The sequence below is a fragment of the Mandrillus leucophaeus genome, unplaced genomic scaffold (assembly GCF_000951045.1).
Source record: "Mandrillus leucophaeus isolate KB7577 unplaced genomic scaffold, Mleu.le_1.0 Scaffold950, whole genome shotgun sequence".
In the NCBI taxonomy this organism is placed as follows: domain Eukaryota; kingdom Metazoa; phylum Chordata; class Mammalia; order Primates; family Cercopithecidae; genus Mandrillus; species Mandrillus leucophaeus.
This window is the reverse complement of record NW_012110364.1, coordinates 517,719-540,110: the sequence shown is the minus strand read 5'-3', so window position 1 is coordinate 540,110 and position 22,392 is coordinate 517,719. Positions and strand designations below refer to the sequence as shown.

General features: G+C 38.3%; 1 protein-coding gene across 2 annotated transcripts in view; it reads left to right on the top strand.

The window, feature by feature from the left end:
• The first annotated feature begins 167 nt into the window (after positions 1–167).
• Positions 168–22,392, top strand: part of LRP12 (low density lipoprotein receptor-related protein 12) — a 92,618-nt gene continuing 70,393 nt past the window's right edge. For both annotated transcript variants that reach the window (XM_011970542.1, XM_011970541.1), the window contains exon 1: positions 168–339. In XM_011970542.1, coding sequence (XP_011825932.1) covers positions 261–339 — 79 coding nt within the window. In that variant the 5' untranslated portion in view covers positions 168–260. The remainder of the gene's footprint in view (positions 340–22,392) is intronic.

Below are 22,392 nucleotides of genomic sequence, written 5' to 3'. Positions count from 1 at the left end.
GGCTCGGGGGTCCCCGCCCGCCCCCGCCACCGATTGCGCCCGCTGGCCGCCGTTTGCGCCAGGATTTTTGTTGTTGTGATGAGAGTTGATGAATGCGAAGTAGGCGGTCACCTTCCTTCCCATCAGGGTTGGGAAAAAAAAAAAAGAAAGAAACCCCGAGCGCGGCGGCGTCCAGAGGGCAGCGGCGGCGGCGGCGTCTACCCCCAGCTCCTCCTCCCTCCTCCTCCATCTCCTCCTCTCTCTCTCCATCTGCCGTGGTTATGGCCCGTCGCTGGAGCACAAAAGAGTCTCCGCGGTGGAGGTCTGCGTTGCTCTTGCTTTTCCTCGCTGGGGTGTACGGTAAGTGTCCGTGTCCCCGCGCCCCGCTGACCGAACAAAGCTGAGGCGACCCGGGCCCTCGAGGCCTCCAGGACTGGGGTTCCCCTGGAGACTCCGGCGGAGAGCCGGGCTGCCGGCGGGACAAAGACCGGCGAGGGGGTGGAGGTGGCGGAACGGGTATCCCCACACGGAGATGCTTTCCTCCACTCGCCCACCTTCAGACTCTTGGGTGGTGGAGAGGAGCTGAGGGTCCCGGCCAGGAGGGCCCCGGCGGAGCGAGCGGGTGGCGGGAGGACTTCCCGACCTGCGCTGGAGGGCCCCCGCGGCCAGCTGCTCGAGGACCCATAGCCCGGCACAATCCACACACAAAGATGTATGACTGTGAGAAAGCAGAGGAGGTCGCCCCCGCCGCTGCCGGGACGGTCCGCCCCGCCCCCACCCGCACCGGTGAGATTCCCACCGCACCAGCCCTTTCCCTACCCGAGTCCCTGAGAAGGCTCCCTGCTGACTTCTCCCCACCCCTCCACCTCGCGGGCAAGGGCTCTGCCGAATCCGGGCGTGCAGGATCCTGTTGGTTTCCCGGGAGCAGCACGCGGGAGAAGGCCAGAAAATAGTTTCCAGCCCCACCTCAGTCTGTCGCTCTTAGGGTGTCCTGGCCCCCAGTTCAATTGTAATTTCATCCATCATCGTCCGCCGCTGTGGTCACTGTTACTTTATTCCAGTCGATGGATCGGGTTAAGAGAAGGCTGAAGACTGTGTGAGGACAGCTTTGTATTGCGTTGGGGTCTGAGCAAGAGCTGAATGGAATTAATTGCAAAGAACATTTATCTCTTAAGATAATTGAGTTCTACTTCTGACTTCACCGTTCTTAGTTCATCAGTTAAACACATTGAATAGGTGTTTCAGAGAGCTCAGTTTTAACCTTTCCTTTTTGGAGTGTTGCTTTGATTTCCTCAGAAAAAGAATTAGAAGTTATCATTACTTTGGTAAATTTTACTTATAAAAAGTCTAAGTCATTTGCCACAAACACTGATTTGACTAGTATAATGGTGGTGGTAGTGAGGTTTAGTCAACAGCCAATTTGTCAGCAAGTATTATCTGTTGAACGCATTTATCTACGGAATTGAATGTGATAGTGGCTTTTGAAACCTGGCAAGTGACACTAAATGAAGAATTAATGAACGTAATTGGGCATTTACCGACAGCCAAGAAATAGTAGTCTTTTTGGTACAATTCAGGGTGTGTTCCTCCCGTACCTGATTAATAGTATTTTTGTTTGTTTTGGTGAGGAGAGTGGTTTGGTCCATTTTTTATGTAGAGGTAATTGCCAAAGGTGTGCTTGTGTGGGACCAAAAACCCAGTGCACGACTTTTGATAGTTAGCTGCTTCAAGTGGCTGTGATCCCTGCTTGCCTGATGACTTGTGGGTTTGGGTCTACACCAGAGATCAATAAGCTATTATGTTGTTTCTTCTGGCCTGAAGGTGGATATAGTTCTGCTCTAGGTTTGGTGTAATGGCCCAGGAGAGAGAAGAAATTGAGAGGTATCTTTAATTTGGGGTGATTAGGATTGTCCAGCTTTGTCCTTTGCTATAATAAGAATTGAATTTCTGTGATGTCTGATCAGAATAGATAAATAAATGGGCTCTTCTTTCATTAAAACCTGTGTCATCAGTGTTTGAACTACAAGTCTTTTGCCTCGAGGGATAAGAGGCTGTGAACCCCTTAATTTGTTTTGGTGCCTTCTTTAGTACTTGTACACAAAGTGACTTTCTGGTGGGTGCTTATCAAAGCTTTATCTTTTTGGAATTTGTGTTCAGTGAGGAATTGTTAGTAAGCAAAGACTGAAACTCCTTTTTCCAACAGTGTGGGCCCAGATTATAAAACCAGCAGGTGATTATGCCAAAGGTGGTTGTCTCAAGCCACAGCAAGTTTCAAAGTGTAAAAAAAAAAAAAAGGAGGTAGTGAACCAGGCAGAACATTAAACTGTATCAGCAGAGATTAAAGGGAACCCTTCACCCTGGAACTGAGAAATCCTCTTTATAGCTGCATGTTTTTTGTCCTCTTCTGTCTCTAACCATGTATGGGTTTATAATAGTGAAAAAGGGCTATAACAATAGTATGGGGGGATGTGGTTCTGTAACAATAGCGGGAATTGGGTAACTTAGAATATATAGTAGTTGTAATGGGTAGTGGATGCATCCTGAGAAATAGCTATCGTCTTGAACCTCTTAGAACAGATACTAGCTGTAATTTGTGAAACTGTCCCCTATACAGTAAAAAGTGTGTGTGTGTTTTAAATAGCTTCAAAAACAGTTAGCTCTATTAATGAAACAATATTCAGAATCGCTGTTAGCAAAGAAAAGCAGGTTGATTGGCCAATATTTGGGGAATTCCAATATTAATTCTTCACAGAGTGACTCTTGAAAATGAAATGACTCTAAGGTGTGCTTCAGATTTTTGAAACATTTCACATACATAAAAACTTTTTTTGTTGTTTATTTTGGTACTACTCTCCAGATGATGATTTTTATGGGCTCTGATATGTGACTGTTACACTTCCAAATTAACTTGTCTGAATGTCAGTCTTACCTGAAACTCTAAATTGTAATCTAGAATATAAAGTTTTCCAGAAGTAGTTGTTCAAGGACCTGTAATTATCTTTCAGGGGCTACTGTATCTTAACTGCATTCAATGTGCCTAAGAGTTAGGAGGAGAGAGTAAAGGTTGACCTCTGCCACCTTTGGAAGTTTGAAGGGATAAAAATGTCAGTAGTGACAACCACAAGCTTTGCAACGCATTGTCCTAGGCTTACTGTAAGAGGAAAAAGTGCTTTGTCATTTTTCACATAGGGATGTCTGGCTTTTACAAATCTATGGGAGTTTCCAAAACCTCTGTCTCCTAGTCAGTAGAAGCTATTAGTCTTGCTCACCTCCTAAACCACAAGTTGGTAATTCTGACAGTTCCATTGCTTTATCCTTTCCACTTCTGTTTGTCTCCCAGATTAGTGTTTCCTAACTTTTACTCAAACCTACCCTTAAAATACACATTGCTTAGGGTACTATGTACATAGAGAAAAAAGTTAATGAAACCATACTCTTACTACCTGTGCACTCAGATGTTTTCTGTTTATTCCTCCTCTTTCTCACCCTTCCCTTCTTCATTTGCTGGTCTGGACTCATTAAATTAATTTTGGATCCGCTAATAAATTGCAGTCCTTAGCTTGAAAAACACTACCCAAAATGAAGCCTTAAAATGTAGTTTAGAGGCCAGGCGTGGTGGCTCAGGCCTATAATCCCAGCACTTTGGGAGGCGGAGGCAGGTAGGTCTCCTGAAGTCAGGAGTTTGAGACCAGCCTGGCTAACATGGCGAAAACGTCTCTATTAAAAATATAAAAATTAGCCAGGTGTGCTGGCGCACGCCTGTAATCCCAGCTACTCAGGAGGCTGAGGCAGGAGAACCTCTTGAACCCAGGAGGCGGAGGTTGCATGATTGTACTCCAGCCTGGGTGACGAGTGAAACTCTGTCTCAAAAAAAAAAAAAAAGTGATTTAGAGTGTTTGTTGTTTGTATATCATTTTACAGTAACCTTGAAGAGTTGCAGATGGTTATTTTTTGGTTACTTGCTGCCAGAGCATTTGATAGCTGTAGAACTGTTCCTAGCATATACTGATTGACTTGTGATAAAATTCATTTTTAAACTGGTTTTCAGCTTATTACAGTAAAGAGTCTTTACTGTTCTCAGTAGTATTCTAGATGTTGTGGTAGCCTAAAATAATCCTTTTACTCTTGCATATATGTAATGGATGAATCTTTTCCCATGAATTTTATGGAATGTTCAGTAGCACTTAATAACTAGTTTAAGGGTAGACAAGAAATTCCAATTTTAGAAAGGTTATAGAAGTAACTGAAACATGAGAGAAAAATCTAAACCAGATACCAATTACTTCTTACAAAGTCAAGTTTGATTACATAAAATATGTTGAATAAAATTGAATTAATTGCTTAACATAAACCCTTCCTTGAGTTCAGAATCTAAATTATATCCATATCCTTGGGAGAATATGAAGGTAGGCAGCACATTCCACAAAATTCTAGGTGGTTATCAGGCAGAAAGTATTAAACAAGCACTGTTAGCTGTATTCCAGATAGAGTATGGAGGATATTTGAATGATGTATAGTAAATGATTTATAAGGTTCCTAGAAAGTAAAATTTCTTTTGAAGAACATAAAAGGGATTTTAGCCTGAAAAGTGAGCAGTAGTTAAAGAAAACGTTAAGATTTACTTTTGTAGTTAGAAAATTTAAAGCTTATTAAATTATTAAAGGAGCAAGAGGACCTTTTTGTGTGTCTGATATGAGATGTTGTCTTTTTTTTTTTTTTTTCTCTACACTTTACCAGTGATACCACAATTTAAGGGGTGAAAGTTCAGTAGAAATATACGTGAAATATACGTGAGAATTATATAGATTTAAGTAAATATAGAATATTTTTATTTTAGGTATTAATCCTGTTCTTGCTGCATGTCTTTATAAGAAGAGGAAGGTTGTTCTAAATATAGGAATTGGAAGTTAATGATCTCTAATTTCTAATTTACCTTTCTTTTCTGTGTTTCTTCTTTTCTCCTTATCACTCCCCCCTTTTGGAGAGAGTTAAGTGATAGTTGCACATTATTTAATTCCCATTTTCTAAAATTTAGGATTAGATCCTGCAAATACAAATTACCAATGTATCTATTCAAATACATGTCATCAGAGTCTCTTCTTTTTAAGTATGTATAAATATATTACTTCAATACTGTATCAGCTTGGGGGATTCTCACTGCCTAAGTTATAGAAGGGAAGGAAGGAAACTAACATTTATTAAATTAAGTTTGATAGCATTTATTTACTTACAAGTACTTAATACTTATATTGAAAGATTCGTGATTAGTCTTTATTTATTGCCAATTAATCTTTAGTAGGTCTTATTTGGCAATCCTATCAGATACATATTCTTTTTTTTATTTTATGAACGAGAACATTGAAACACAGAGATATTGTGACTTAACTGAAGTCAAACCACTGTGAAGTAGTAGAGTCAGGATTGTAGCCTAACCCTGGCTGTTGCTTCACTCAGTTCATTTAGCAAATATTTATTGAGCCCTTGCTTATGTCTAGCACTGTGTTACATAAAACCTGATGCACATAGTTTCTGCCCTCATGGAGCTTATAGTCTAATGAATAAGTTGTAATAAGTGCTCTCACAGAAACAAACACGGGGCAGAGATAGTGAGTAACAGGCACAGAGTAATTAGGGGAAGACTTTTTGATGAAGGGACATTTATGAGACCTAAAGGATAGCTATAGCTAACTGTGTTATGGCTGGGTAAGAGAGCTTTGCATATGAGAACAATGCACGAAAGGCCCGGGATCAGGAAAGAGCTGATAAGTTGCAGATAAATTAATAAAATCACTGTAACTGGAGCATAATGGTTATAAGGGAGAGCGACAGGGTGAGATTAGAGTAACACTTAGAAACTCTGGGCTTTAGAATCCATGGTAAAGAGTTTAGGTTTTATTTTAAGTTTAACTATTCAAAGGATTTAAGTGACATCACGTGATTTATGTTTTGAAACAGTCACTTTTGCTACTATGTGGAGTATTGTTGTGAAGTGGGAAACAGTAGAGATGGGATGATCAGTTAGAATTTGACTGTAATCCAAGTGAGAGATAACAGGAGCATGGACCAAGGTAGTAGTAGTGGGGATAAAGGCGTGTAGATTGCCCTTTTGATAGAGAAAAGGGGATTTTTCCCCTCTTGCCGTAAGAAGGAAAGAAGAAAATATTGATGCAAGTGTGTTTAGGTCTGTAGGTTTTGGGGTGGGAAAGTGGACATTACATCTGATTGTTCTTATTTTCTCAAAGTAATATGACATGAGATCATCAGTGAAGAGGAGGAATGAGAATTTGAGGGTGATTTTTGTTCCCTCAATTCAGTAGAACAGTTTGGACCCTTAGCAAGTTAGATTTCTGTTACTTAATCTAGAATAGAGAAAGCTGTGAACACTATGCATTAAGATACATTGCGAATAGTTGTACAACAGATGACAGGAAGAGATGGACTTAAATTACAAGGGGAGGAACCTTAAGAAGGTTACTGTGGAGAATTCAGTTCTGAGGGCAGTCATTTTGTCAGTGAAATAAGTATAGAACATAACTTTTTACAGTGTTTTAAGTGTATTGCAGGCAAGAAGCAAAGGGTGGGGCAAAAGATGGATTTCCAATACCTTTTTGCTTAAGTTAAATGCTTTCTGCTAAGCTATCAATAAAGATTGCTTTAGAAATCAGATTGTTTTTGGTAGAGTCAAGAATGTATTAAAACATGGGTGAATTTCAGAGCAGATTTGGAAAAATTGAGCTTTTATCTCTTTTTTTTTTTTTTGGATCATGTAGCTTTACAGAAGATATAACTTTAGTAGGTACCAAAACTTCAAAGTAAATAAAAGTGACAGAACAGTTTTCTAATTTCCCTCTTAAATAGTTAATAACTCATTTACTTGCTGGTATCAGTTTGGTGAAGGTGTGAAATTGTTTTATGCTCATGTGTTGTCATTGAACGAGACTAACTTGATACCTACGTTTAGTTCACTTACATTTCACTTTTTAGAGAAATTAAAAATGGTGCTAATCTTTTAATATTAGGATTAAGTGGAGCACAATAGGATGTTTAGTAGTTGGAATTTACCTTTTCAAATACAAGGAATAAACCTTTCATAATGTGACTTAATTTCATTAATAGTTAAGGCATCTTTATACATATATTGGAGAAAACATAAGAATAATCTTTGTATCTGATATATATTGAAGTAGAATTGTTTCTTGAAATTATTATTGCCTGTAAAAGTTTTACCAAGAGAATACAGAACACCTATACAAAAAATGCCATGACTAGTTCTCAAAATTACTGTGTGAGGTAGGTATTATTAGAAGAAACTGAAGCTTTGAAAATAGTAGTTTTGCCTAAGGTTCATGTCTCTCTACTGCTGTGCTCTTTGTGTAGAGGCCCATTATTTTTTTGGTCTACATTATTGTAACAGCCCCCAACTAGTCTTGGCTCTAGTCTTGTCCTGATTGAATCATATCACACCTAGCAGTAGCCAGAGCGACTTATCTAAAGTACAGATCTGGTAATAGAACTTTCTTGCTTAAAACCCAACAGCAGTTCCCTGTTCTTAAAATGTAAATTTAACTCACTAGAGCTTTCATGATCTGGCTAGTTTCTTTTTTTTCACTTTTAAGTTCAGGAATACATGTGCAGGTTTGTTATATAAGTAAACTTGTGTCATGGGGGTTTGTTGTACACAATTATTACGTGGGGGTTTGTTGTACTCAATTATTAAACAATTTGTTGTACAGATTATTTCATCACCTAGTGATATGTTACATCATATCTAGTGATATCTGTACAGCATTTCACACCTAGTACACAGTAGTTATTTTTTCTGATCCTCTCCTTCGTCCTACCCTCCACCTTCTGATAGGGCCCAGTATGTGTTGTTCCCCTCCTTCTATGTGTCCATGTGTTCTTTCTCATCATTTAGCTCCCACTTATAAGTGACAACATGCAGTATTTGGTTTTCTGTTCCTGCATTTGTTTGCTAAGGATAATGGCCTCCAGCTCCATCTATGTTCCTGTAAAGGACATTATCTTGTTCTTTTTTATGGCTGCATAGTATTCTATGGGATATATGTGCCACATTTTCTTTATCTAGTCTGTGATTGATGGGCATTTAAGTTAATTCCATGTCTTTGCTATTATGAATCAGTGCTACAATGAACATAACACGTGCATGTGTCTTTATAATACAACAATTTATATTCCTTTGGGTATATTTCCAGTAATGGGATTGCTGGGTCAATGGTGTTTGTTTCTAGGTCTTTGAGGAGTCGCCACATTGTCTTCCACAATGGTTGAACTAATTTAGACTTCTGCCAACAGCATACAAGCATTGCTTTTTCACCACAACCTCGCAAGCATCTGTTATTTTTGGAATTTTTAATAATTAGCCATTCTGAGTGGTGTGAGATGGTATCTCATTGTGGTTTTGATTTGCATTTCTCTGATGGTTGGTGATGTTGAGCTATTTTTCATATGATTGTTGGCTGTTTGTATGTCTTTTTTTTTGAAAAGTGTTCATGTCCTTTACCCAGTTTTTAATGTTTTTTTCTTGTAAATTTGTTTTAAGTTCTTTATAGATGCTGAATGTTAGATTAGTTTGTTTTTTTTGTTTGTTTGTTTTGTTTTGTTTTGTTTTTTTGAGACGGAGTCTTGCTCTGTCACCCAGGCTGGAGTGCAGTGGTACAATCTCGGCTCACTGCAAGCTCCACCTCCTGGGTTCATGCCTTTCTCCTGCCTCAGCCTCCCAAGTAGCTAGGACTACAGGCACCCACCACAACACCCGGCTAATTTTTTTTTTTTTTTGTATGTTTAGTAGAGACAGGGTTTCACCATGTTAGCCATGATGGTCTCGATCTCCTGACCTCGTGATCTGCCCGCCTCGGCCTCCCAAAGTGCTGAGATTACAGGCGTGAGCCACCTCGCCCAGCCTAGATTAGTTCTTTATAGTTGCTGGATATTTTGCAAACTATGCGAAAATATTCTCCCATTCTGTAGGTAGCCTGTTCACTCTGTTGACCGTTTCCTTTGCTGGACAGAGGCTCTTCAGTTTAATTGGATTTCATTTGTCAATTTTTGCATTTGTCGCAATTGCTTTTGGCATCTTTGTCCTGAGATCTTTGCCTATTTCTGTGTCTAAAATGGTATTGCCTAGCTTGTCTTCCAGGGTTTTTATAGTTTTGGGTTTTACATTTAATAACTCTTCAATCCATCATGAGTTAATTTTTGTATATGGTGTAAGGAAGGGGTCCAGTTTCAGTCCTCTGCATGTGACTAGCTGGTTACCCCAGTACTATTTATTGAATAAGGAATCCTTTTCCCATGGCTCATTTTTGTCAAGTTTGTTGAAGATCAGATAGTTGTAGGTGTGCCGCCTTATTTCTGGGTTCTCTATTGTGTTCCATTGGTCTGTGTGTCTGTTTCTGAACTAGTACCATGCAGTTTTGGTTACTGTAGACCTGTAGTGTAGTTTGAAGTTGGGTAGCATGATGTCTTCAGCTTTGTTCTGTTTGCTTAGGATTATCTTGGCTATTTGGGCTCTTTTTTGGTCTTATATGAATTTTAAAATAGTTTCTTCTAGTTCTGTGAAGGATGTCAATGGTAGTTTAATAGGAATAGCATTGAATCTATAAATTGCTTTGGGCAGTATGGCCGTTTTAACAATATTGATTCTTCCTACCCATGAACATAGAATGTTTTTCCATTTGTTTGTGTCATCTCTGATTTCTTTAAGCATAGTTTTGTAGTTCTCCTTCTAGAGATCTTTTACCTCCCTGGTTAGCTGTGTTTCTGGGCATTTTATTCTTTTTGTTGCAGTTGTGACTGGAATTGCATTCCTAATTTGGCTTCAGCTTGATTGTTGTTGGTGTATAGGAATTTAGTGATATTTGCACATTGATTTTATATCCTGTGACTTTGCTGAAGTAGTTTTCAGCTTAAGAAGCTTTTGGGCTGAGACTATGGGGTTTTCTAGATAAAGGATCATGTCATTTGCAAACAGGAATAATTTGACATCCTCTCTTCCTATTTGGATGCCCTTTATTTATTTATTTTGCTTGATTACCCTAACCAGGACTTCCAATACTATGTTGAACAGCAGTGATGAGAGAGGGTGGCATCCTTGTCTTGTGTGAGTTTTCAAGGGTAATGCTTCCAGCTTTTGTCCATTCATTATGATGTTGGTTGTGGGTTTGTTTGTCATAGATGGCGCTTACTATTTTGAGGTATGTTTCTTAATACCTAGTTTACTGAGAGTTTTTAATATGAACAGGTGTTGACTTTTATCAAAAGCCCCTTCTGCATCTGTCAAGATAATCGTGGTTTTAATCTTTAGCTCTCTTTATGTGATGAGTCACATTTATTGATTTGCACATGTTGAATCAACCCTGCATCCCAGGGATAAAGCCTACTTGATCACGGTGGATAAGCTTTTTCATGTGCTACTGGATTCGGTTTGCCAGTATTTTTTGAGAATTTTTGCATTGGTGTTCATCAAGAATATTTGCCTGATGTTTTCTTTTGTTGTCAATAAGTTTTTTGTTTTTGTGTTTTTGTTTGTTTGTTTTTTTAAATACTAAAACCTCCATCAGGTTTTGGTGTCAGGATGATGCTGGCCTCATAGAATGAGGAGCAATTTTTTTGAATAGTTACAGCAGGAACCGTACCAGCCCTTCTTTGTACATCTGGTAGAGAATTCAGCTGTGAATCCATCTGGGCTTTTTTTTGGTTGGTAGGCTATTTATTACTGACTTAATTTCAGAGTTTGTTATTAGCCTGTTTAGGGATTCAGCACTTTTTTTCCTGGTTTAGTCTTAGGAGGGTGTATGTGTCCAATAATTTATCCATTTCTTCTAGATTTGTCTAGTTTATGTGCATACAGGTGTTTGCAACATTCTCTAATGATTGATTGTATTTCTGTGGGGTCTGTGGTAGTATCCCCTTTGTTGTTTCTGATTGTGCTCATTGGAATTTTCTCTCTTCTTTATTAGTCTAGTTAGTGGTCTATTTTATTAATTTTTTCAAAGAAACAGCTCCTGGATTTGTTGGTCTTTTGAATTGTTTTTTGCATCTCAGTCTCCTTCAGTTCATCTCTCATTTTGGTTATTTCTTGTCTTTACTAGCTTTGGGGTTTGTTTGTTCTTGGTTCTCTAGTTCTTTTAGTTGTGATGTTAAGTTGTTAATTTGTGATCTTTCTAACTTTTTGATGTGGGCATTTAATGCTATAAATTTCCCTTTTAATACTGCCTTAGCTGTGTCCCAGAGATTCTGGTATGTTGTATTGTTGTTCCATTGGTGTCTAAGAACAACTTTTTTTTTTTTTTTTTTTTTTGAGACGGAGTCTCGCTGTTGCCCAGGCTGGAGCACAGTGGCATGATCTCTGCTCACTGCAGGCTCTGCCTCCCGGGTTTGAGCCATTCCCCTGCCTCAGCCTCCCGAGTAACTGGGTCTGCAGACACCCGCCACCACGCCTGGCTAATTTTTTTGTATTTTCAGTAGAGACGGGGTTTCACCATGTTAGCTACAATGGTCTGGATCTCCTGACTTCGTGATCTGCCTGCCTCGGCCTCCCAAAGTGCTGGGATTACAGGCACGTGCCACCGTGCCGTCCTGTTTCCAAGAACTTCTTGATTTCTGCCTGAATTTTATTATTTACCCAAAAGTCATTCAGGAGCAGATTATTCAATTTTCATGTCATTGTATGGTTTGTAGTGAGTCTCTTAGTCTTGATTCCTAATTTGATTGCACTGTGGTTCAAGAGATCGTTTTTTAGGATTTCATTTCTTTTGTATTGCTGAGGAATGTTTTGCTTCGGATTATGTAATCAAGTTTTAGAGTACGTGCCATCTGGCAATGAGAAGAATGTATATTCTGTTGTTTTAGGGCAGAGAATTCTATAGGTATCTGTCAGGTCCATTTGATCTAGTGCTGAATTCAGGTCCTGAATATCTTTGTTAATTTTCTGTTTCGATGATCTAATACTGTCAGTGAGGTGTTAAAGTCTCCCACTATTATTATGTGGGAGTCTAAGTCTCTTTGAAGATCTCTAAGAACTTGCTTTATGAATCTGGGTGTTCCTGTGTTGAGTGCATATATATTTAAAATAGATCTTGTTGAATCGAACCGATTACCATTATGTAATGCCCTTCTTTGTCTTTTTTTATCTGTGTTTTAAAGTCCGTTTTGTCTGAAACTAGGATTGCTTTTTTCTCTTTTCCATTTGCTTGGTACATTTTTCTCTCTTTATTTTAAACCTATGTGTGTCATTGGATGTGAGATGAGTCTCTTGAAGATACCATACCAATGGGTCTTTGTTCTTTATCCAGCTTGCCATTCTGTGTCTTTTACTTGGGGCATTTATCCCATTTGCATTCAAGCTTAGTGTTGATATGTGTGGATTTGATCCTGTCATCATAATGTTTCCTGGTTATTTTGCAGACTTGTTTATGCAGTTGCTTTATAGTGTCATTGGTCTGTACACTTCAATGCGTTTTTGTAGTGGCTGGTAATGGTCCGTCCTTCCCATGTTCAGTGCTTCATTCAGGAGCTCTTGTATAGCAGGTCTGGTGGTAACGAATTCCTTCAGCATTTGCGTGTCTGAAAAGCATCTTATTTTTCCTTTGCTTATGACACTTTGGCAAGACATGAAACTCTGGGTTGGAATTTCTTTAAGAATTTTGAATATTGGCCCCCGGTCTCTTCTGGCTTGTAGAGTTCCTGCTGAGAGGTGTGCTGTTAGTCTGATGGACTTCCCTTTGTAGATGACCTACTCTTTCTCTCTAGCTACCTTTAACGTTTTTTCTTTCATGTTGACCTTGGAGAATCTGTTGATTATGCGTCTTGGGGATGATCTTCTTGTGAAATATCTTACTTGAGTTCTCTGCATTTTCTGAATTCGAATGTTGGCTTCTCTAGCTAGGTTGGGGAAGTTCTCATGGTTGATATCCTGAAGTATGTTTTCCAAGTTGGTTCCATTTCCCCCATCTCTTTCAGAGATACCAATGAGTTGTAGATTTGATCTCTTTACATAATCCCTTATTTCTCAGAGGTTTTGTTTGTTCCTATTCATTCTTTTTTCTCTATTCTTGTCTGACTATCTTGTTTCAGAACGCCAGTCTTCAAGCTCTGAGATTCTTTCGTCTGCTTGGTCTCTTCTGCTGTTAATACTTGTGATTGCATTATGAAATTCTTAAAGTGTGTTTTTCAGCTCTATCAGGTCGGTTACATTCTTTTCTGTAGTGGCTGTTTTGTCTGTCAGCTCCTATATTGTTTTCTTGTGATTTTTAGCTTCTTTGGATTGGGTTTCAATGTACTCCTGTAGCCCAGTGATCTTTGTTACTATTCATATTCTGATCTCTGTTTCTGTCATTCAGTCATCTTAGCCCAGTTCAGAACCCTTGCTGGAGAGGTGATGTGGTCATTTGGAGGGAAAAAGGCACTCTGGTTTTTTGAGTTTTCAGAGTTCTTGTGCTGGTTCTTACTCATCTTGTGGGACTGTCTACCTTCAATCTTTGAGGTTTCTTATGTTTGGATTTTTTTTCCCCTTTTATCCTATTTGATAACTTTGAGTGTTTGTGGTGTAAGGTGGATTCAGCTGACTGGCTTCATTTCTGGAAGATTTTAGGCAGCCAGTGCGCAGTTCCCAACTCCTAGACTACATGCTGTAATTCTGAGGTACTTGTATTGGGCCCCGACTTTGTTCTCTGGCTCTTCAAGGCTTCAAAATCAACTACGCTGGATTGGGGGGACCAACTTGCAGCACCTATGGCAGAGTGCTAGCAGTGCCAGGGTGCCTGCCTTCCTGTGGGTGTTCACCACAGTGGTGGAGACAGTGCAGCTGGGCAGGGTGTCAGGGACCCCCTGCTGGTAAGCTGGAGGTGATGTTGGCTTGGGGCTCTAGTCACACTGGAGGTGATGGCTTGTGGGCAGGGCACTGGTGGATCTGGATTCCTTCTCTGTGCTCTGCAAGCAGGAATAATCATTCAGGGGCAGGGGATCTGGCTAGTTTTTATCTTTCTGCCTCATCTTGGTCATTCCCCTTAACCCCTGCCCTTCCCCCTCTCCCACACCATGTTCCTGCCATACTTGTGACTTCCAGCCTTTATACACACTGCTCCCACTGCCTGCCTTATTTCTTCCTCCACCACTTTCTTCTCTAAGCTAACTCCTGCTGTCCTTCAGTTTTCTTCCCATTGCTGCCTCTTTTGGGGAGTCTTCCTGGTTCCTCAAAACTAAGTGCCCTTCTTAGAAACATCTCAAATATATAATGTGAGCCTCAAATGTAAATCATATATGTAGTTTTGAATTTTCTATTAACCACATTAAAAAAAGAAACAGGTGAAATTAATGTTAATATTTTAAAACTAATATATCTAAAATACTATCATTCCAACACGTAAACAATAGAAAGTAATTATTAATGAGAAGCTCTGCATTATGTTTTTCATGCTCAGTCTTCAAAATCCAGTGCAAATTTTATACTTACAGCCCATCTCAATTCAACTAACCACATTTTAAATGCTGAAAGCCACTTGGAAAACAGTGTCTATTAAAGCTGTATGTAAACATGTCCTGTGGCCCAGCAATTCTGCCTCTAGATATGAACTCAACAGGTACATAATGTATGCCAAAAGACATGTACAGGAATATTCATAGCATCCTTATTTGTTATAGTCCCAGACTAGAAACAACCCCTATGTCCATCAGCAATAGAATAGATGAATAAATTATGGTATATTAGCATATGGTAATTCTGTTTAGCAGCAGTTTCCAAATTTTCGAGTCGCAGGACTCCACAGTTATTGAGGAATCTAAAAAGTGGTTTTTATATAGGAGCTATATATGTTTTTAAGAATATTAGGAATTAAAATTGAGTAATTATTAAAATATTCATTTAAAATGACAATAAGAAACCTATTACATATTACTGTAAATAACATGTAAAATAAAAATATGTAAAATGACAAATAACTATATTTTCCAACACAAACAAAAATTTTTTTGAGAACAGTGGCATTGTCTTAATGTTTTTGCAATTACCATAGAGTCAGAGTTATATGTAAAACATATTTAGTATAATGCCAGACAATACTTGTTGAATAAATGAATTAATTTATCTATAAATGGAGTAAATTACATTTATCTGATTCCTAATGTAGAATCATTTTTGCATTCATTTATAGACCATACCAACTTGCTAATGATAAATTTTAATCTGCTAGAATACATTTACTGATTTTTTTATACTTTGCATTTATATTTATGACATCAGTCTATTGTCAGTCTTAGCTTTCTTCTGCCCTCTACCCTTTTTTTCCTTCCTGTAACCTAACCTCCCTCTCTTCTGCTTGATTTTCATATGTTAATCCATTCTTTTAGATGCACTTACAATCTTTTTTTTTTGTTGATTTCAGTGTTTAGAAGTGTAGTATAAAAGATTCTAGTGTTCCAGTTATTATTATTTTACCTTTTAAGATTAGAAAAGGAGAGGTGATTGTTTATGAACTGTATAGGTACTGTAATAGGAAAGCAAAAATTAACAGTTTCGTACTAATAAATGCTGGGGGGAGAAGTGTTTTCATTCCTAGTATGTTTAAACTTTATTCCACTAAGCAAGATAATACAGATGAGCCTGTAAGAAGTAGATCCCTTCTTATGCATGGGCTTTGGGACTAATTAAGCCAGTAAGAGACCTCAGTGGAGATGGATCAATTCCATGAGAAGTGGAACTCACATCTGAAGGCAGGAGCTGTGTGGGAGGTAAAATGGAGATGCTAAATGAGGATTGAGCTCAAGTCAGGGGGTAGGACTCCTGTATTCTGTCAGTTGGGTACATCCAGTTTGTGTGGATGATACTTTAAGACCAAACTAATTTGCTCAAAAAGTAGCAGACGTAAAGTTAACCAGAATATGGCTCCAGTGCTGTCTAAACTATAATCTAGTAGTGTACTAACATGATTACTTGTATATAAAAGTATTTGCCCAGGTACAAAGGATGGGAGATTAAGGAGAACCTACTACTATCGGTGCTGCTGGAGTGGATCACTACACAGGGGCTAGGAGCCATATGAAAAATACAAAGGAGTATTAAGAAATTGCATAAATTACATTTGTATACAATTCAACTTCACATTATTTTTTCCACCACGTAAGAATAAGAGTCTGAGTGTTTGATTTGATTGCTGTATGTGGGTGGGTTAGAGAGAATAGAATCAGAATACATGATTTATCTCTCGTCTTTATTTTATTATTTCATTTATTCTTTTATTCCCTCATCTAAGTAGGGGGCTAGCTACAATAAATAGAAATTATGTTTTTTAAAGGTTTATTAGAACTCTAAAAGCATATGTGCGTGATGCCTTTGGGGAAATAACTCTTTAATTTTTAATTCCTTCATCCTTGAGTCAGCTTTGCTAATTTATATTAAATTATACGTTCTAGAACATTATTTTGCCTATATTTCCATATTTGCTTTAAGGTTGTAAATAATGTTGTTTTAAAAATATTTTCTACATCTGTGATTATATCACCATAGTCATTCCTAATACCTATCTGTCTCACTTGTCTGTCATTCTTTTCGTGAACAGACTTGTCAAAGGTTTCTTTATTTTAGATGTTCTTCTCAAAGAACCAGCTCTTGGTTTCATGCTGTACTGCTTTCCTTGTTTTCTATTTTATTAATTTTTTTCACTATTTCTTTATTTTGTTGATTTTTGTAGCTGGTTTTTTATTTTTAAATTTTGTTTTAGACATTATACAGTAAAACTGACTCTCTTTTTTTCTGGTGCAAAGTTATATGACTGTTAACGCATGTACACATTCATATAACTACCACTAAAATCAGAATGTAGAACAGTTCAGCATCCCAGAAAACTCTTGCCTGTTCTTCCTTTATATTCACAACCATGTTCTCACCCTTAATCTGTGACAGCCACTGAGATGTTCCTAACCATAGTTTTGTCTTTTTAAAAATGTCATATAGATGGAATTGGCCAACACATAACCATTTGAGACTGACTGCTTTTACTCAGCATAGTATCTTGGAGATTCATGCACACTGTTGCATCAATCAGTAGTTTTATTCCTTGCCGTTGTATGGATATACCACAGTTTATCAGTTCACCTATTGAAGGACATTTCCATTGTTTTCAGTTTTTGGCTATTATAAATAAAGCTTCTACAAATATCTAGTACAGGTTTCTGTGTGGACATAAGTTTTTATTTCTCTAGGGCAGTGGTCCCCAACCTTTTTGACACCAGGGACCAGTTTTGTGGAAGACAATTTTTCTGCAGACCTGGTAGGGAGGGAGGATGGTTTTGTAATGAAGCTGTTCCACCTCAGATCATCAGGTATTAGATTCTCATGAGGAATGCCCAACCTAGATCCCTTGCATGTGCAGTTCACAATAGGGTTCGCAGTCTGCCACCAGGAGGTGGACCTCAGGCGGTGCATTAGTCTGTTTTCTGACTGTTGTAAAGAACTGCCTTGAGACCGGGCCATTTATAAAGGAAAGTGGTATAGTTTCTCACAGTTCAGCATGGCTGGGGAGGCCTCAGGAAACTTACAGTCCTGGTGGAATGTGAAAGGAAAGCAAGGCACCTTCTTCACAAGGTGACGGGAAGGAGAATGAACACAGGAGGAACTACCAAACAATTATAAATCATCAGATCTCATGAGAACTCGCTCACTATTATGAGAACAGCATGGGGGAAACCACCCCCATGATTCCGTTACCTCTACCTGATCTCTCCCTTAACATGTGGGGATTATAAAGATTAAAGATATTACAATTCAATATGAGATTTTGGGTGGGGACATAGGCAGACCTTATCAGGTGGTAATGCTTGCTCACCCACCACTCACTTCCTGCTCTGCTTCCCAGTTCCTAATAGGCCACGGACTATTACCGGTCTGCAGCCTGGGGGTTAGGGACCCCTACTTTAGGGTAAATACTTAGGAGAAGAATTGCTGGCTCCTAAGTTACACATACGTGCTTAACTTTTTAAGAAACTACCAAACCATTTTCCAGAGTGACTGTATCAGTTTGCGTTCTGACTAGCAGTGTGAGAGTGTTCCAGTTGCTCTGCATCTTTGTCAGTACTTGATATTGTTAATATTTTTGTTTTTGTCATTCTAGAAGGGATATGGTGGTAGCTCATCTGATTTCATTTGTGTTTTTTAATGGCTAATGATATTGAACATCTCATATACTTCTTTGCCATCTTGTGTGAAATGTTTAAGTTCATTACTCATTTTTAATTGGGTTGGTGGTTTTTTTGCTGTTGAGTTTTGGGAGTTCTTACATATATTTTTTCCCCTCTGAATCTGTAGCTTGTCTTTTTATTCTCTAGACAGTGCCATTGGCAAAGGAGAAGTTTTAAAATTTGATGAAGTTCAACTTGTCAGTTTTTTATGAGTTGTTTTTTGTGTCATTTCTAAAAGCTCTTTACCTAATCCCGGATCACAGAGGTTTTCTTCTGCTTTTTTCCTAAAAGTTTTAGAGTTTTATGTTACACATTTAGATCTAAAGTTCATTATAATTTATCTTTTTAAAAGGTATGAGGTTTAAAAAAGAGGTTCAGTTTTTGCATATGGATAACCACCAATTGTTCCAACCCGAGGAATCACCTCTTCTATTTGATCACCTTGAGGTTGGTCTTCTAATTTTTTAACATCTGGTTCCGCTTTAACCATAGCCAGCTTCTCATGTTCTGTATACTTTCTGTGTGCTGAATTTTCAAGGATTTGCTCAAGAATATCAAGAATCTTTGTGTACAATATTCTCAGCCTCTCTTATGGACTCTTGCATACAGCCAATCCCACAAGGCCAGTGGTCTTCAGCACACCTACCACGACAGTGCCAACAAGCCAATGACCTGCCATTTTTCTTGAAGTCTTTAATCAGGCTGAATTTTATTTTGCTGTGTTCTCTCTCCCTCCTCTCCCCCTCCCCTCCCCCTCCCCTCTCCCCTTCCCCCTCCCTTCTCCCTCTCTCCTACCTCCAGCCTCTCTCCCCACTCCATCTTTCCCTTCTTTCCCCCACAACCAAGAAACATGTATGGGTTGTGTGTATAAATATATTTGTTTTTTGTTGTTGTTTGTTTGTTTTCTGAGACGGAGTCTCGCTCTGTTGCCCAGGCTGGAGTGCAGTGGCACAATCTCAGCTCACTGCAAGCTCCTGCCTCCCAGGTTCACACCATTCTCCTGCTTCAGCCTCCAGAGTAGCTGGGACTACAGGCCACCACACTCGGCTAATTTTTTTGTGTTTTTAGTAGAGACGGGGTTTCACTGTGTTAGCCAGGATGGTCTCGATCTTCTGACCTTGTGATCCACCCACCTCGGCCTCCCAAAGTGCTGGGATTACAGGCATGAGCCACCACGCCTGGCCTGGGTTGTATATATATTTTGCGGATACACAGCTAAAACTGTTTTTTTATTTTGCCCTCACACTTGAGTAATGGTTTGACTGGATATGGAATTCCAGGCTTTAATATTTTCTTTCAGAATTCTGTGTATGTTATTTTATCATTTTGTAACTTTTAAGTTACCATTTTGGTTCTCATACCAAAGATTTGTCCTTTTAGAAGTTTGTAATTTCCTTTTCCTATTTAGAGTTTGTAGTTTTCACAAGTATGTGTCTGTGTGTGTATCTCCAGTCATTATTATTGTTTGCTATTTGGCAGACCATTTTATCTGACCATGTTGATATTCTTCCAAAATACTTATATGTGTATATGTCTAGTTGTATGAATATATGCACACATACGTATTCATTATGGTGGGTATATGTGCACATATATATGTCTACACCTGTATATGTGTTTTAAATCCCTTTTATCCTGTAAGTTTCCTCCATTTGGAACTTCTATTAAGTGTAATATAATATTCGTAATACCTAGCTTTTTTTTGGTCTCTTAGGTTTTTATATTGTTTTTATTCTATAATTTAAAGATTCTTCAGTTTAGTCTTCTAAATTATAATTTGTCTGTAATACGTCTATTTATGAATAATTTTTTTTGTTTCGACAGAGTCTCGCTCTGTTACCCAGGCTGGAGTGTAGTGGTGCGATGTAGGCTCACTGCAACCTTGACCTCCCAGCTTCAAGCGATTCTTCTGCCTCAGCCTCCTTAGTAGCTGGGACTACAGGCGTGTGCCTGGCTAATTTTTGGATTTTTTGGTAGAGATAGGGTTTCACCATGTTGGCAAGGCTGGCCTCAAACTCCTGACTTCAAGTGATCTGCCTGCCTTGGCCTCCAGGATTACAGGTGTGAGCCACCACACCCAGCCTACTTTTCTTTTTTTCGTAACGATAATTTTGTTTTTTTCAGTTAGCTATGAGGAGCTGATTTGTATCTTTCTCATCTTCCCTGATTACTCCCTTCCTGCCCTATCCCCTACTCTCATCCCTACACCTGAGAATATAAGAATTGTGGGTCCTTTCCTCAGAAAATAATCCCCCTGTGTGCATTCACAGAAAATTTTGTACATAATGCCTGATTCTAGAATGTCTGAAAGCTCATTTATGACCTCTAGATCCTTGCTATTCAAAGTGCTGTTGTAGAAACAGCTGCATTGGTCCTGTCTGGTAGCTGGTTAGAAATGCAGAATCTCAGGGCCTGTGCCAGATACCAAATTGGAATCTTCATTTTAACAAGATCCCTTGTGATTTATTTTATATTCAAGTTTGAGAAGCACTGTGATAAGAGGTTAGAAACCTCTGTGGTGTATGTGATATATATGATTTTCCTGTTGTGTTACCGTTTACATATCTGGAATATCATCTACAACACTTTAAAAAAAAATCATGACTCGATCACCAAAATTGTAAAGTGGAAATATTTTGAAGTAGTTACAACATAGTATAGTATTTGAATAGCAAGCTATGCTATATGAAGTAGCAGGACTCAAGCAGGGACTGATGTATACACTCATTCTTGTCCAAACACCTACATAGTGGTTACTATGAGCCAGGCAGCATTCTAATCACTGTGTGTTTGTTTATGTATATGTGTGTCTTAGTCTATTTGGAGTGCTATAACAAAATACCATAGACTGAGTGGCTTATAAAGAACAGAAATTTGTCACAGTTCTGGTGGCTGGGAAGTCCAGCATCGAGGCACTGGCAGATTTGGTGTCTGGTAAGGACTCACTTTCTGATTCATAGACAGTGTCTTTTTGCTGTGTCCTCACGTGGCAAAAGAGGCTAGCTAGTTCTTTGGGGTCTCTTTTATAAGGACACTAATCCCATTCTTGAGGGCAGTGCCCTCATGACCTAATCACCTCATGAGGTACAAAGACTCCACTTCCTAATACTATAACCTTAGGAGTTAGGATTTCAACCATACGAATTTGGGGAGGGATACAGATATTCAGACTCTGTGAATGTATGAATGTATATGTATTTATTTACACAGATTCATTTGCTTAACAAATGATAAACATATGATTCTGTGTAAATAAATACATATACATACATCAGCTTCGATACTATTTCCATTTTACAAATAAGGAAGCTGAGAAACAAAAAGATTAACTATCTTAGCCAAGGTCACATAATTAGTAAATGGAAGATCTAGGATTTGAACCAAGATAGCATAACCTAGAATCTGTGCTCTTAACCATTACATTATGTTGCTCTTTTATAGTTGTACTTGGAGATCTCCGTAAACAAAACGCAACTCAAAAGCAAGCTGATTAATTCCTTATACATTCACCTTTTGAAATTTATTACTAGAACTCATCTGCTTGTGGTGCTGATAGATGAGCCAAACATGCTGGATCATTAATTCTTTCTGAATTACTTTTGGTTTGCTATTAACTGAGATTTCTACATGGCAAGAAGCTAGATTATTGGATTTTACACTACCTACCCTCAAGGTTTGATATAAGGTTATTAAATAACTTATGCAAATACTTTCTACATTAAATGTTAATTTTCTTCCATCTCCAGTAGATGGACAAAAGACAATTTATAGAAACAGTAATTGGATGGCTAATAAAATTAGAACAAAGATTAACTTCAAAAGCAGTCAGAGAAATACAAATAAATACCACCTGTTAATTTAGTAAATATATAAAAATGAAACTATTTTATCAAATGTTCAATAAAGACACAAAAATAAAAATGTGATTAGTGTTTAATGAAAGGAGCATTCATACTTGATAAGTAGAAATGTTCGTCTTTGCTGATGGGTTTGTTGGTATTATTTGACATATCATGGTCTTCTTTTCCTTACCGCTTTTTTCCATAAACTATTTCCTAATTTTGAACATTAAATTGTTTGCAGTTTTGTTCACATAATGCTGTAATTAACATGCTTTTATCTTTGTTTGAATTTTTATTATTTATGGTTTATAAAAGTGGAATTACTAGGTCAAAGGTTGGAGTGTTTTCCAAGCTCTCATTAAAAATAATATCTAAT